The sequence below is a fragment of the Trachurus trachurus genome, assembly GCF_905171665.1.
Source record: "Trachurus trachurus genome assembly, chromosome: 7".
Classification (NCBI taxonomy): domain Eukaryota; kingdom Metazoa; phylum Chordata; class Actinopteri; order Carangiformes; family Carangidae; genus Trachurus; species Trachurus trachurus.
In genome coordinates this window covers 32,509,706-32,526,666 of record NC_139901.1, presented here as the reverse complement: position 1 = coordinate 32,526,666, position 16,961 = coordinate 32,509,706, and the positions used below count along the sequence as shown (strand labels likewise).

Here is a 16,961-nt window from a genome sequence, read left to right as displayed (position 1 = left end):
ATGGTGTAAACGGCTCTCCTCCCCCTGATCCGTCCCCGCAGCCACGTCATCTTATATTATATATTATATATCTCCGATTTTTCCCTGTTAAAAGGGTTTCCATGGAGTTTTTCCTCAGTCGATGTGAGGGTCTAAGGACAGAGGATGTTGTTACGATGCCATGTAAAGCCCTTTGAGACAAACTGTTTGTAAAAACGGGCTATACAAATAAAATTGCCTTGTCTTGCCTATATATATATTTATCTAGCTAAAGTCAATCAACAACAGGTTTTATGATACATTATAGACCGAATCGCCTTGTTGTTTACATTCTACTTCCGGGTAGAAAACCAGCACGTAATTTGAATGAGATCAATAGTAACGAACGAGAGTTTAGCTATATATATCATATTTTTCACGCCCTATCACTGTTTAGACAAATCTGAAATGATGGAAAAAACATTACTATTTCTGTGTGTGTGTTTTGTGTTGCTATGTGTTGTATTTATTCAGTTTGGGGGAATCACAGTGTCTAGAAAGCATCAGTGGCTGCAGCTGACAGGGACAGCTGACGGCGGTAGCTAAGCTAACGGCGGTAGCTAAGCTAACATCAGGACGTCAGCTGTTAAAACCCTCCCGTTGTGGGACACGACATGAAACTACTCCAGTTAGCTCAGTCATGTTGTAACTAAAATATCCGCTGGAGAAAATATTTTTTCATGGAGCGTTTATTGAGTCACTGAGTTATTAAAGTTAAACAGGTAGCTAACCGTTAGCCCGGCTAATCTATGATAACCATGACTAATTACAAAAATGTGCACACGTAAATAGTAATGTTTGTCCAATCATTGGTTTTATAGACTTTACAAACATCAGATTAGTCTAAACGGTGATATAGTGACATGAAAAAGTAGATATATATAGCGAAACTCTCGTCCGTCACTATTGTTCGAATGCTGGTTTTCTACCCGGAAGTAGTTGTAAACAACAAGGCGATTCGTCCTAAAACCGAGCAATTTGATTGGACAACGAGACATTCCATAGTGCTGATATACAGTATAACAGCACTGGGACTTTTCACAGACATAATCACTCCGCTGTTCAGCTGGACAGGAGCTAAGTCAGAGCTACGCTCCCCATACAGGAGCTGCCCCATCTCTCTGCTGCTACTGCTGCTGCTGCTGCTGCTACAGTTATAAACGGACCTGAACATTAAAACCTGGACCTGACCTGGTCAGTCTAATTGGCGATAAATCTCTACTAAACCCGGCTGGGAAAAAAATCGCCGCGGGGGCAACTACGTTTTGACGGTGATGTGTTTTGATATTAGCATTAGCTGTTGTTAGCCACGTAGCTCAGCTACTTAGCTTCAACTGTGTTTATATTGATTACATAGATGATAAACAAATGTAATACGGTATCGATAACGTCTCTGTGTCTTCATGCTGGTCCTGTTGCTGCGGTGCTGATCAGACACGGGCTCAGAACCAGAACCAGCACTGGAAGCAGCTCGGTGGAGAAGCTTGTAGCTAGTAGCAAGCTAGTATGAAATGTTTTATGTGTTGCCTGGCAACAGCCTTGTCTCCCTTCCAGTTGAGGAACTATTTCTGTTGGCGGAGCTAAATAAATGATTAAATAAACAAACAAATAATAATCTCTTGTAGTTTATTACTGTTCTAAAATGCGCTCGTAGCACTGTTGTATAAAAGCAATATCACACTCGAGGTCGTGCTGTTGTACTGTATATCAACACGGTGTGATTATCTGCGGCACTCGGCCTGCGGCCTCGTGCCTACGACCGAATGGCAGCCGTGCTGATATACAGTACAACAGCACTCCCTCGTGTGATATTGCTTAAATATTATTATAAATATACACTGTTATACACTGAATCATTTAGATTTTCAGACACATTCCACCTTTTTTATGCCTATTATAAAGGTTAAATGTTGATCTGCCGGGGCCAACCTCCGTCGTCATCCCGGGGGATCCCGCACGCTTTTAGAGGTTTACCGCTGGCTGGTTAAATTCTTTTTAGGAGATTAATGTTGGTCTCATTGATGAAATTTAAAGGGATAGTTCAACATTTTGGCAAATTGGCCCATTGCCACAATCCCTATAGTCATAGCAGTAGGTTCGTTAACTTTATTTGTCGGTGTAAGCTATTTTTAGAACGGCGGAGCAGAGCAGCAGGCTGCTCAGAGCTACGCTTCTTGGTTTCCCTCATCAAACTCATCAAATACACAATCCAACAACTCCAAAACGCATGTATAGACTAAACTGCACAAATAGAAGAAGTAGAAGACACTTGTTTTCTGTTTTGACGCTTTATTTTGACGTAAAATCAACATTTGACGAAACACATTTTACAAAACTAAAAACACATTCTTCTTCCGTAGTTTTATATTTACAAGTTACAAGTTACAACAGTTCACTCGTCGTCACTGTGCGATGGTGTAAACGGCTCTCCTCCCCCTGAGCCGCCCCCGCAGCCACGTCATCCTGCGGCGCCGCCAGCGGCAGTGGCTGGTGGTGACGAAGTAGAGCACGGGGTCCAGGCAGGTGTTGAGGACGACCAGCGCCATGGTGACGCGGCGGGCGTGGTAGATTGCGTCTGCGGCGGCGCAGCTGCGGATGACGTCCATGCGGCGCAGCAGGTGCAGCAGGTAGACCAGGTGGCCGGGCAGGAAGCAGAGCAGCGTGATGGCCAGGATGGTGTAGATGACGCGCAGCGCCCGCCGCGCCGTCTTGGTGCCGATGGCGGCGATGCGCCTAGCGACCAGCGGGTAGCACACCAGGATGACGACGGACGGCAGCAGCGAGCCGAAGACCAGACACAGCACGCTGTACGCACGCAGCCGCGTCTCCCACTCCTGCTTGGCGAAGTTCTCGAAGCAGCTGTGCAGCCCGGACGCTACGGGGGGAGAAAACATCGATTCACAGAAGTATCGCAATATTTTTTTGATGATTTTTTTTTGTGCAATGTGCATTTGTTCGCCTTTTCTACATACAGAGAGTCCAGGTTTTGAAAAGGGTTTAAGTTCACTTTATAATGGAGTATGTTAATTTATAGGCTCCTACAGTATTTGTGTGCAGATAAAAGTTAAAAAGGGATAGTTCAACATTTTGGCAAATTGGCCCATTGCCATAATCCCTATAGTCATAGCAGTAGGTTCGTTACCTTTAATTGTCGGTGCAAGCTATTTTTAGAACGGCGGAGCAGAGCCGTGAGCTGCTCAGAGCTACGCTACGGAGGCTCATGGGATTTCTTGGTTTCCCCTCATCAAACTCATCAAATACACAATCCAACAACTCCACAACGCTCTGGTGGACAAGTTGTGAGCTGCACATTCACCACGCTATGAGATAATAACACAACGTTACTACACAGAGTTGTTTTAGAGGGAAATTCATGCAAAACCACTGATGCACGTTGCCTTCAGGGACAGTTTTTCATCATCAGTCTCTGTATTTCCCTCTAAAACAACGTTGTGTTATTATCTCATAGCGTGGTGAATGTGCAGCTCACAACTTGTCCACCAGAGCGTTGCGGAGTTGTTGGATTGTGTATTTGATGAGTTTGATGAGGGAAACCAAGAAATCCCATAATGAGCCTCCGTAGCGTAGCTCTGAGCAGCTCACGGCTCTGCTCCACCGTTCTAAAAACAGCTTGCACCGACAATTAAAGGTAACGAACCTACTGCTATGACTATAGGGATTATGGCAATGGGCCAAATTGCCAAAATGTTGAACTATCCCTTTAAAATGTAGCAGTTTACCTCTTATGCAGTCCATTGAAAAGAGAGGAAATATATAGCTACAGTATATTGCTGCTGAAAATCGTATAGAAGAATCGAATCGTGGAGAAAACCGTAGTATCATCGCAGCAGCCTTACCGGACGATGCGTCGGTCTCCAGCGGGCCCATGAGGACGAAGATCCCCATGGCGACGGCGGCCAGGCCCCAGAGTGCGGCGCTGACGACCAGCGAGCAGCAGACGCTCCGCAGCCGCAGGTATGAGTGCGGCCGCGCCGTGGCCACGTAGCGGTCCACGCAGATGCAGGTCATGAAGCACACGTTCATGTAGACGTTGGCGAAGAACAGCGTGCCCGTGACGCGGCACGCCACGTCGCCGAACGCCCAGCGGTTGCCGTGGACGTGGTAGTGGATCTTGAAGGGCAGCGTGCAGAGCAGGACCACGTCGGCCAGCGCCAGGTTGCTGATGTAGACGCTGAACGCCGTGCGCGGTCGGATCTTGAAGGCGAACACGAACAGCGCCACCAGGTTGCCGGGGAGACCGATGAGCAGAGCCAGACCATAAACCGCCGGGAAGAAGTAGAGCTGGTACTCCACCGACGGCTCTCCGCATCTATCCACCACATCTGTCCCGTTCATCACTGCAGCTGGATTGAATTGAATGAATGAATGAATGAATTTATATTTATTTACGTGTCGTGCACCAATTAAAGGGATAGTTCAACATTTTTGAAAATTGGCCCATCGCCATGATCCCCCTAGTAATAGCAGTAGGTTCGTTACCTTTAAAGCTACAGTTGGTAAGTTGACGAAAGTGAAAGTAAACTCCGCAAATTAGCCATAAACGCACCCACAGAAGACGTACCGTATCCATAGCAACCGGAGACTCCATAATGATCTCGCCTCTCTCTCACCCAACACAGGGGGAGGGGGGTTGACAGAAGTGAAAAGAGGGAGCTGAAGGTGTATCGTCTTGAAATTTCTGACCAAATCGCGGACTTTACTTTCACTTTCGTCAGCTTACTACGACGTGTACGAGCTGCGATTGGCCGCTCCTCCTGCTCCCTCTACCTGATTGGAGGAGAATCGTCGGTCGCGGTGGATTCTGGCAAATACGATTACAGGCTGTAGGTGGAGCCAGAGGAGTTGGATTTTGCCCTAAATTACCCATTTAATGTCCAACTATCAGAATATAGTGACAGTTCCAGCAAATATGACTGAATAATTGTTACCAACTGAAGCTTTAATTGTTGGTCCAAGCTGCTTTTAGATCGGGGGAGAAGAATACCGAGCGGCGCAGCTACACTACGGAGGCTAATGGAATTTCTTGGTTTTGCTCATCAAACTCAGCAAATACACAACCAAAAAACTCAAAAACGCTGTGGTGGACAAGTTGTGACCTGCACATTCACCACGCTATGAGATAATAGCGGAAAGTTGCGAGATGGAGTTGTTTTAGAGGCAAAGTCGGACTTTACACTCTAGACGGCTGCTCGGCGGAGTGATTTCAAAAGCGCCTGTTTACTGCAGATACGTCCGTATACTACGGCACTGGCTGAGGTGCGCACACTGTGTCCCTCCGACCAGTGGTTCACTGAAGAAATTAGTTCCGAGTATTTGCTTCACTTCTCTTAACTTTCCGCTATTATCTCATAGCGTGGTGAATGTGCAGGTCACAACTTGTCCACCACAGCGTTTTTGAGTTTTTTGGTTGTGTATTTGCTGAGTTTGATGAGCAAAACCAAGAAATTCCATTAGCCTCCGTAGTGTAGCTGCGCCGCTCGGTATTCTTCTCCCCCGATCTAAAAGCAGCTTGGACCAACAATTAAAGGTAACGAACCTACTGCTATTACTAGGGGGATCATGGCGATGGGCCAATTTTCAAAAATGTTGAACTATCCCTTTAACAAGACACATTATCATCATATTTAGACACCAAACAAAATCATCAGAGCACAGACAAAACCAAACAAAGACAGAAACCACATGGAATTCACATAAATAATTCACTTTTTCTTTTTGAACAGGCACTTTTTTATGAAAGTAGCTATAGACTTCTTTTCTGAAGAACCATTCCAACTTTACCTCATGGTCATCAACCCAAAACAACTCAGGTTTCACATTTTGCATTTTCTGAAACAAAAACTGCCTGTTCTGGCTTCGTCATATAACGGACAATGAAACACAAAATGCAGTTCATCCTCAATTACATTTAAATTACATAATGTGCATAGTCTTTCATCCTCAGGTACTGATTCAAACCGACCTACATCTGTTGCCAGAGGGAGAATCCCAGCAGCTGGATTTTTTTTGGTTTGTTAGTTGTTTTTTTTAACAATGTTTTTATTAAAGCAGAAGTAAGCGATCCGGTCGTTTTGGTTAATGCTGCGTTCCAGGCAGGCTTTTGAAACCGTAAGTTACAGCTTCAAGTCACAACTTACGACTTTGTAGCGTTCCAGGCAACCCACTCGTGTTTCTCCGACCTGTTTTACCGGTGAAAGTCACTATAACGGCCACTCGTAACTTCTGACCCGTGAACTCGTACCAGATCGAACTGGTACGACTTCACAGGTCGGAAAAACACGAGTTACGAGTTGCCTTGAACGCACCATAACTTCCTGTCAGCAGATGGAGTTAGCAGCCCCCGCCCTCGTCATGGATCTATTGGTCCTCGTCCCTACGTCACCACATTCACGCGCATCCCTTGGCTGCACACACAGAGAGGACCGCCCCTTTATGCCGTTCTCTCTCCTCATTGGATAAAGGTTGTAGGATACAAGGAAAGTTTTCTCCTCGGCTCAGAGCAGAGCAGAGTGACTGACAGACCCGTGTTTCGGTCCAAACACTCTATGTAAGTGATTGCTGTCGGAAGATACAACTATTTAAGACTTATATTAACACAAAAATATCACTTACTTCTGCTTTAATTTCCAATAAGAACATACAAAGCACATTGACATAATGCCACACAAGTTGCACAATGAGATGCAGGTCACACACAGAATATATCTACAGATAAATATAATCTATTGTTGCTTGAGAAAGTCCATTAAGGGGGCCCACACATCAATTCAATTCAAATTCTTGTACTTTACCCCTGATTACATAAGTTCGCTTTTCTAATGTGTTTGTTTTGTTTTTAATATCGTGATGCAGTCGAGTCACAGTGGAGGCGGCTGCTGCTGCTGCTGCATCGCAGACTGCAACCACACAAACACGCTCTGTCACTTTTTCCACTTTCACTCCAACACAACGGTGAAAAACTTTCCTGTTTCTCGTCTTATGAATTATTATCAAGCTAAACTCAATCCACAACATCTTTTATATGACAATATTATTATAAATATACACTGTTAAACACTGAATCATTTAGATTTCCAGACAAAATTCCTCGGTTTTTTATTCCTATTATAAAGGTTAAATATTATTATAAATATACACTGTTGCCCTTGGAGTTGGAATACATCCTCTTTTTTATTCCTGTTATAAAGGTTAATTGTGGTTTAATTTTGACAACGATATGTTTGGAAGAGACTGATCAATGAAGTTCTGAGAAGATATACACTTTATCTGTCAAGTATAAATCACATCGTCATAATTATATCATGAGAAGAAAAAAAATATATATATTTTATTCCAACTCCAGGGGGAACAGTGTATAATATTTTTAAACAAGTGAGTAAAACCACTTTCATCTTTCAGAGATGATCTTTAAAGAAAAATGAAGTGAAACAATGAAGTGAAACAAATAAGGCAAAGTTGCACTTCATCCAACAATATTTTATAAATCAGTGAGTATTTTATTCCATATTAAGGTACATTTGAATCCTGTGTAGCGGTGTTGGAGTGATTTCACCACATTTAAGGAGGTTAACAATTTTCTGAAATAATTTGATTTACACTTTTTAAAATGTCTACCCAAACTAAAACAAGACTATTTGGATTAAAAAGAGTAGTTTAACATGAAACAATCACTTACTTTGTAACTCAGAGGCTCCGTTTGATCTCCAAAGTGTTCAGCTGTTGGTTGAAGACTCATGAGAAAGAGTTGATCCTGTGAGTTTCACCTGCTCAGAGTCAGACTACAGTGAGTGCAGAGCAGACCAGACCATGCTGCTCTGTGCTCAGGCGTCTCAGCTTCCTGTGCAGCGTATACGTACTGTCAATGTGTGTAAGGTTAAGAAGAGCCGAGCAGGAAACCACAGCAAGACATGAACCTATTCTCTTAGTTTTACAATTTGTCACAATATAAAAATAAATGTACTAATTGTTCACATCATGGGGTGTAGGAGCTAAATGACACTTCACCACAATATAGATATACATAAATTGTTCATGTAAGAGAGACGGGGTGGTGAGGCTAAATACAGTAATAGACCATACCACAAGAACTGAACACTAAAACCACCATGAAGGAGGACTGATGTAGGCTATATTAGACTGCGTTAAACATACGCGCTGAATTGCTTTTCATTTGTTTGTTTTGACAGGCTGCAATATTTTAACTATATCCAACAGCAATTTTTTAAAATATAAATACACCAGGTGATCCAGGTATTCAAGGAAATACAAAAAAAAAAAACACTTCCACATGGAAATCAAACTCATCCAAAGGAAAACTTTTTCTTTTTTTAGAGGAAAATATATAACAATATACCATTCTATATGGATTTACCTTGTCTTGTCTTTTTTGGCGTTTTAGTTTTAGTTAATAAACAAATAAATGGATAAATTAATGAATGTGATCTTATATTGAAGTTGTGGGTGTGTGGTGCTTTTATTGTGAAGGAACCAGACCGGAAGTTTTGATGTGTCGCGCGGAGCACGGACTGGATTGAAAAGCGCTAACAGCAACAACAGCAGCAACAACAGCAGCTTCTTGCCTTGTTCACGTCTTTTAACACAAATTATCGTGATTCTGTGATATAACATGTGTCGAAACATTGGCCACAGACCTAAAACAATGATTTGACAACATCGTTAAACGGTATTGACTCATTTTCAGAGTAATTCTCAGAAAAACTTCATTGTTTTGTTAGCTACCGGTTAGCTCGTTAGCTAACTAGCTGTAAAGGAAAACCTACACTTTCTTAGTTCCAGCCCTGTTTAGTGTAATTTCAGCAGCTTTAACCATGTCTTAACAAAAACTTATATTTAGTACACTTTATCGTTATTGTTGACAGTTTAATGGTGTTTTTAGAAAAGTAGCATTTTATTGTAGAGAAGTATTAATTTACAAAGTGGAAATGGACATAAACACAGCAGAGAAATGTTACATCTGTCTGAGTGACTTTGACAAACAAAGTGTGGCCTCCATGGAGAACTGTCAGCACATCTTCTGTCTGGACTGTATTCTCCAGTGGTCCCAGGTAAAAACACAAACACACACACACACACACACACACACACACACCTCACCTCATTGGTTTTATTTATTTATGAGCTTTGTCTTTAAATGTACCTTGTGTAGGAATAACTGCCATCTAGCGTTGCGGTTGTATATCGCAAGCAACTCAATGTATTTTTCAAGCTGCATTCACGTGAAATTGGGCAGACGGCAGACGGACGACAGCAGCTGCACAAGCCTCTATGTAAACAAGTGGTCCGTCAGCACGAGAAATTATCGATTTTCGTGTATAGATAACAGGAGAAGTTACACTATGTTACACAAAGAACAGAAAACACTGAGAGATGAAGATGTAAAAAAAAAAAAAAAAAATCAACAGAATAAAATGGTTAAAACCTGAGACATGTTGTCTCTCTGCCCGGTCCCAACCAGACGTCCAACACCTGTCCTGTGGACCGGATCAGTTTCAGCTTCATCCACCAGAGACGGTGTCCTGGAGGGGCCATTCAGAAGAAGGTGACTATTTATTATACTGCAGCATGTTTAAGTTTGCTTTATATTATATTAATGCATTGTGAACTGTACATGGGAGTATATTGTTTGTATATAGATAATCTTTATTACGGACTCAGGTCCATTATAAATATATATACAGTAGGCCTATATAGATGCATATTGGCTGAACATGAATGTATATAGGTCTATATATGGGTGGTGTATGAAGTTTTCGAATAGATTTTTATATTATACATACGGTACATACTAGGGATGTCACGATTACTTGTTTTCACAATTAATCACGGTATTAAACGCCACAATTAATTAATTGTAAAGATTCCCAAATAAGATGATGTTGGAACCATATCGGCAGATGTGGCGCAAAAATAAAGGTGAATGCTCAGACACTGGTCCATTTAACTAACGTAACATTGAATTGGTAGGAATTTAAATGTTAGTGTGTCATTTGTATAAATAAAAAAAACACAAAATAAAACAAAAAATGATTAAAATAAATGCAAACAATTGGTATAGATGACAATTTATGACCTGAATATTTCAAACACTTCCCCTGGGGATTAAGAATTGGTCATATATTAATAGATACTTGAAATATTTTGTGTAAACAATGAGTAATGTACTGTAATTATATTTTGCCTATATTTGATTTTACACATTCATAGTGTTGTGAAATTAATTAATGCATAATAATTGTGATAATCGTAGCACCGTGATTATTTCTCTGACAATAATCGTACCAAGAAAATCTGTAATCGTGACATCCCTAAAACGTACCCATAAGCAATATTGACAGTAATTATTAGAGGATAATATGACATAAAGGACAAGGTGTGGGCTCATATACGTTGTTTTTTTTTACTTCTCCCTACTCCCTTTTGAGCATGTTAAGACCGTTGATGAATATAATTTATTAATTTTATTAGTTTTCTATTATTTTTAATGGCTTTTTGTTGTTGTTTGCTTTGTCTTCTGTCAGTCTCATTTTATACTAAATAATAATAATAAACAGTGGTGAAGTAGTGAAGCTGAGCTGTTTGTGCTGCTGCAGATCAAAGTGGAGACACCGATAAAAGATGAAGATGAGGAGGAGGAGGAGGAGGAAGGGGCCGGTGCAGTTTTCTGTGAGGAGTGCGGACGGAGCGACCGGAGGCACCGACTCCTCGTCTGCTCACGGTGTGATTCAGGGTAACGGCACCGACACATTCATCACACAGTTACACATCTTTATGAAGTGTTAATGTCTTGATTTAAGCCTTAGATCGTCTTACATCAGCAGCAGAGACATAATAAAGTTGTTCTGTGTGATGATGTGTTCAGGTATCACATGAACTGTTTGACGCCGCCGTTAACCACCGGCCCTGAAGGCGACTGGCTTTGTCCCGAGTGTGTCGTCACTCCTCATCACACAGGTACAGATGTGCAGTTCGGATGAACAGTGAGGATAAATCGTGCACATTTAACATCACTGTCAACTAGCGGTTGAAGAAAATATCAATATACAGAAATATTTCAATGTTTTCTGACATGATACAGTATCAGTTGTTTAAAGTGCTGTATGGATATTTTACCAATAGTTGAAGGTGGTGACAGAGATTTGTTGAGAAAAAATAGTGTTTACAAATTGAATTTCTTATTGATTGAGGCAGATGTTAATTCCTATGTTTAGACTTAGTAAGAGGAATTACTAATGATTCTAGCTGCACCCTAGCAGCAGCAAATCTCTTTGCTCCGTAGGTGGGTCTAGAAACGAGCCATAGGAACTTTTTGAGTCTCGAACACAGTTTGTGTTGACCAATCACAGCGCTCTATCTGTTTAGAGAGTCGTTGGGCGGCTTAACGCCATGACGACATACTTGCAACGGTGAAAAACATGACCAGATGGCTTTGGCAAAGGAATCGTTTGAATCGACGTTGGCATCAACTTTGAAAGAATTAAACTTGTCATTTTCTTTAAAAGTTGAGCAAGAAACTGCACTGAAGTCGTTCATTTAGAAGAAGGATGTATTTGGTGTTTTGCCGACGGGATATGGGAAAAGACGTCATCCTGCTCTTTGCTCTGATTGGTCGTAGCGCTACCCTATTGGTGCAGAGGCAGTTTGAAAGACAGCCTTCATCCCGCCCCCTGGATTGAGCCGAGGTCTACTGGTCGTTGCCAGACTAGACATGTTAATGAGATAGATAGATAGATAGATAGATAGATAGATAGATAGATAGATAGATAGATAGATAGATAGATAGATAGATAGATAGATAGATAGATAGATAGATAGATAGATAGATAGATAGATAGATAGATAGATAGATAGATGAGTTTATTTGTCCTTTCCAAGGACAATTGTTTTCACCATTTCGTACAGAGCGGCCTCGAGAAGTGCAACTTACATACATTAACATACATTCCCACATTTCATACACCTCAATTTACATGTGCATTCCCCTGGTTATGTTCTTTTCATTGTCTTATTTAGTTCAGCTATGGCAGATGGAATGAAGCTTTTGTTGAATTTTATTTTCTTCCAGGTCAGCGTTCTGTACCGTACTATACTCTGTATGTACTATAGTCTGGCTTGTCAGGCTAGGATGTTATAGGAAATACTCTGAAATACAAACACAGAAGCAACTTTCCTGACTCTGATTGCATTAATAAAATAAACTCTATGTGTTTGTTATACTATGAGAGTTTTACTAGAAATAGACTTTTGGTGATACACAGCTTTACTGTTGATCACTTTCCAAAGCTGATGATGGATTTTTATATCTGACTCTAGTAGATACTCAAGAATATATTCAGTCATACGTCTGTAAAATGTTCCTAAAGTTTAAAATGAACCACTCAACATGATAAATGTGACTGTAATATAACTAAAAGGAAGAATCTATCAAAATGGTGGAAGTAGTTTTCAACAACATTGTTCGATGAAGGAATGAATCGTGTTTGGTTCTGGTCTAAAAACACTCAGGAATAATAAATGATAATAACATGATGGTTTTATTTTTGTTTCTGGCTCAGACCCGTTTGTGTTGGAGGAGGAGATCAGTGACGGAGAACTAACGGACCTGTTGGCCGAAGTCGATGAACCTCCGTCGACCAGCGGCCGCCGCCTTCGACCGTCGACCGTAGATCGTCCCGACTCCGACGCCGCAGAGCGACGACGCAGCGCGAGGGTCCAGACCAGAACCAGAACCAGAACCAGCAGCAACGAACCTCATCCTCGTCCACAAACACACTGGGTCAGTTTTATTAGATCCCCATTAGCAAGAAGTGAGTTGTTTTAGAGGGAAATTCATGCAAAACCACTGATGCGTGTTGCCTTCAGGGACAGTTTTTAATCATCAGTCTCTGTATTTACCTCTAAAACAACTCTGTGTGGTAACGTTGTGTTATTATCTCATAGCGTGGTGAATGTGCAGGTCACAACTTGTCCACCAGAGCGTTGTGGAGTTGTTGGATTGTGTATTTGATGAGTTTGATGAGGGAAACCAAGAAATCCCATAATGAGCCTCCGTAGCGTAGCTCTGAGCAGCTCACGGCTCTGCTCCGCCGTTCTAAAAAATATCTTGCACCGACAATTAAAGGTAACGAACCTACTACTATGACTATAGGGATTATGGCAATGGGCCAATTTGACAAAATGTTGAACTATCACTTTAATGAAAACATACTTTTGAACGAAATAATCGATTTTCGTGAATAGAGAACAGGAGAAGTTAGTTACACAATGCCCCTTTAAGTGTCTCTGACTGCAGGAGAGAGAGAAAGAGAGTCCTGGTTGAGGTTTGATTCATTTACAGTGTGTGTGTGTGTGTGTGTGTGTGTCTCAGTGCTGTAACACACTAACCACATTTCCTGCCTCCTCTCTGAAACACGCGCTGAGAAAACCTTTCCAACCATCTGCAGACTTAGTTTCCATCGTGTCTCGGTTGCATCGTAGGCGAGTCACGGTGGGTTTCTGTGTTTCTCTGTCATGTGACATTTGTTTTCACTGCACCAGAGGAGAAAACCCCAAGTCTGTTGTTGTCTTCGCTGCTCTTTACAGTCTCGTGTGTGTTGATGTGGTTTTAGTGCCAGTGTGAGGTGAGTAATACTGTAAAACACTGTTCACCTTCAGTGGGCATCAGTGGGTCTGTGTGTTTTATAGATGTGATGATGATGTGGAGGTGCTGGGGGGTTTTTCCTCTTAGGTTAGTTAGTTTTTCCTCTCTAACCCCTGAACTGTGTTTTTTTTAAATGTTTCTCCATCCACGCGTTGATGTTTCCGTAATGAGTTCAGTTGGTCAAATAGCTGTAAATCCACTTGAGTCTTTTTACATGCAAACTGAAAGGTGTCTTGACATGAAAACTATTATTCATTTAAAGGGACAACGAGGAGTTTCTATTTGGTTATAAAAAAGTCTCACATTAATGTGGATGAATCTACGTTACCACTTGTTAATGGTCCATTTTAGATAAATCTATGGTTTTGTCTCTATGGTTATTTTGTTATTATTAGTGGTGGTGGAAATGCTGGTTGAGCCGACCAGCGTTTCTTTACTTTAGGTTTCGTGGCGAGTCATGAGAATAACGCCGCCGAATCTCCGTTTATGGTGGGAACTACGACGGTATGTGATCGTCTTCCAACCTCTGACTTTAATTCTTGATGAATGAAAACATGAGTCTGTCTTGCGCCGGTCAAAGAATTTCACGGTGCGGAGGCTCATAAATGTAGTGTGGAAACACTTCGCTTTAACAAAACTCCTCGTTGTCCCTTTTAAAAAACAAAACAAGAAAGAAACAGTTGGTTTACAGGGTATCCGCGGGGTCTTAAAAAGTAAAAGAAAAAGTCTAAAATTTGAAAATCTAAATTTTAGGCCTTAAAAAGTCTTAAATTTGTTGAATTATTGTGTTCAAGTCTTAAATAATTTTAGACAGGTCATACATTTTCTTATGCCCTCCACGGGCGAGCATTTCACTCACATTTGACCCTAAAAAAATACATGTGCAAACTGGGAAAATGATTTAGGCCAAAGGTGAAGTGTTGGTGTTTTTACTGTTCTCCAGTGTAAAAATGGGTCACGCTTGACCCTTCACATTATTCAAGGCTTAAAGCCTTAAAGCCTCGACTTGTTGTTGGGTTCTCGTATCACCTCTGTTGTTGCTGTTGTGTTGTTGGGGCTGCTCGTCTTCTGTGGTTTCTATATGTTGTTTTTGTCAGTCACTGTGGAAACTCATATATTTTAAAGGTGCTATATACATAAATAAAGTTATTAGTTAATATTATAAAAAGCCAAATTAAACAGTAAGAGATGAGAGGACAGTGAACATGTTGACATGATGATTGAAGAAAACACTAATAAAAGAAACACTCTTACAGTAAGATCAGTTAGTTGCACTCAGAATGAATGAAAACTTGCCCTAAATGTTTAATTTACATTATATCGTAAATGTGTCTTTGAGCTTTAACCCTCCTGTTGTCCTCCTGGGTCAAGGAAGGAAGGACGAAGGGGAAAGAAGGAAGGAAAGATGGAGGGATGGAACGGATTGGGCCAAGGAAGGAAGAAGAATTAAGGACGAAAGGAAGGGAAAAGGGATTGTGGAAAGAAGGAAGGGAAAAAGGAAGGAAGGATGGAGGGAAGGAACAGTGTCTTGTATATCTTTGTGTGTTCTCTTTGTTTCTCCACCTGACCTGGAACAACCGTACAAAAATTCCTATGTGTGTAAGCACAAATGGCAAATAAAGATTTTGACTTTGACTTTGGGTCAAGGAAGGAAGAAGAAGTAAGGATGAAGGGAAAGAAGGAAGGGGAAAAGGGATTGTGGAAAAAAGGAAGGAAAGAAAGATGGAGAAAGGGGAACAGATTGGGTCAGTTGGGTCAAAAAGGAATGAAGAAGAAATAAGGACAAAGGGAAGGAAGGGAAAAGGATGGTGGAAAGAAGAAAGGGAGAAAGGGAGGATGAAGGGAAGGAACAGATTGGGTCAATGAAGGAAGAAGAAGTAAGGACAAAGGGAAAGAAAGGAGTCTGTGGTCTGGTTTATACAAAGGATAATCACATTAAATCTGTTGTTTCCTGTGTGCTAACCTGTGATAACACCGGTGTTGATGCTGCGACTGTCTTTTCTTTGTGTTTTGTTCCTCAGCACGTTCCTAAATACCTGTTGAAGGCGTCGAGGCCTCCGGTCCAATCAGCTGCAGCTGCTCCACCTGAACACAGCGACTCCAGCTGCTCCACGGCCGCTCAGTTATAATTTATCACTTTATAACTTCCTCTGAGGAATCAAGAGTCTGTAGATGATTAAATGTGTGTGTTTGTTTCACAGAGTTAAAGAGAAAACCGGGTTTAACCTGAGAGGATGATGGTGGTTGATCGCTCTCTGTTGTTGTGAGACTCGACCACCAGGGGGCGGTGTTGTATTTACAGTCAGACTGAACCGTGACTTCCTGTCCTGTGTAAAAACTCTTGAGTGAATGTTTTTGATATAAATGTATTTAAATATGAGGCTGACATTGTTTCACACTTTGTTTTTTGTCAGTAAAACATTTTTTTAAGAAAACAAAAGTACAAATCTGATGCACTTTTCTTTTCACACCCACTTTGTATTTCAGGTATTATTATATTTTACTACGGTTTTTGGCAGTTTGGGGCAATAATCAGAAGTTGGTTCTCGTACTGTAGCTTTAAAACATTTAATTCTCAAGTTTTTGCCTTTTTAAATGTGAAGATTCACCACCCTCCTTTTTAAAACAGTAATTTTAAGCATTTTGAGGTTTGATTAGAGACAGAAATTAAAAAAAGAGAAATGTGGCAATGAAATGCCGCATGAACATATAGGTGTGAGTCTGAACTTAAACCTTTACAGTGCAGGACTATAACTACATATTTTTTCGACACCCCCGGGGGTTAGAAATTTTGAAAATCACTTGTGTTAGGTAGGTTGTGTGTTCTCATGTATTCCTATTCTGTGCTTTTATTTTGAAGCTGTACATTCAGTGGAGGTCACGTGAGCTTCTTACGCCAATGAAAAGTTATGAGCGTGTTTTTTTTTGACACCTCCAGAGGTTAGAAATTTTGTGGTTTTTGGTCATTTTCTCCAAAACCACTGGCCCAGTTTCAACCAAATCAGTATATGCTACTGTGATTTAACTAGCCTAGTTAAATAAAAAGAGTTTTTCTTTCTTATTACAAGCACACACAAAAAAAAAAAAATCTAGATTTTTCTACTTATTTCAATTGAAAATTTGTTTGAAACAAGTGAAAATGATCTAAAAACAAGTTAATTTTTAGGTGACGAGTCTTATTTTAAGTGGTAAGAGATTAGTTTTGACTAAAATTGAGACATTTTGACAAGAAATAAGACAAATATTCTTGGAAAGATTCTGAGTT

General features: G+C 40.9%; 2 protein-coding genes across 2 annotated transcripts; one reads left to right on the top strand and one right to left on the bottom strand.

Annotated features, from left to right (window-relative positions):
• Nucleotides 1-2,420: 2,420 nt before the first annotated feature.
• On the bottom strand, nucleotides 2,421-7,840 carry LOC310988174 (lysophosphatidic acid receptor 6; the record flags this gene model as incomplete). The annotated part of the gene is made up of 3 exons (XM_083974686.1): nucleotides 7,715-7,840; nucleotides 3,876-4,382; nucleotides 2,421-2,893 (listed from the first exon to the last, which is right to left on the bottom strand). Exons 2-3 carry the CDS (start codon nucleotides 4,372-4,374, stop codon nucleotides 2,421-2,423), a joined length of 972 nt encoding a protein of 323 aa, XP_083830812.1. The 5' UTR covers nucleotides 4,375-4,382; nucleotides 7,715-7,840.
• Nucleotides 7,841-8,981: 1,141 nt separating this feature from the next.
• Nucleotides 8,982-15,825, top strand: LOC310988173 (PHD and RING finger domain-containing protein 1-like; the record flags this gene model as incomplete). The annotated part of the gene is made up of 6 exons (XM_083974685.1): nucleotides 8,982-9,104; nucleotides 9,515-9,598; nucleotides 10,650-10,786; nucleotides 10,919-11,010; nucleotides 12,612-12,832; nucleotides 15,718-15,825. The coding sequence occupies 6 exons, from the start codon at nucleotides 8,982-8,984 to the stop codon at nucleotides 15,823-15,825; spliced, it is 765 nt and encodes a 254-aa protein (XP_083830811.1).
• Nucleotides 15,826-16,961: the final 1,136 nt, after the last annotated feature.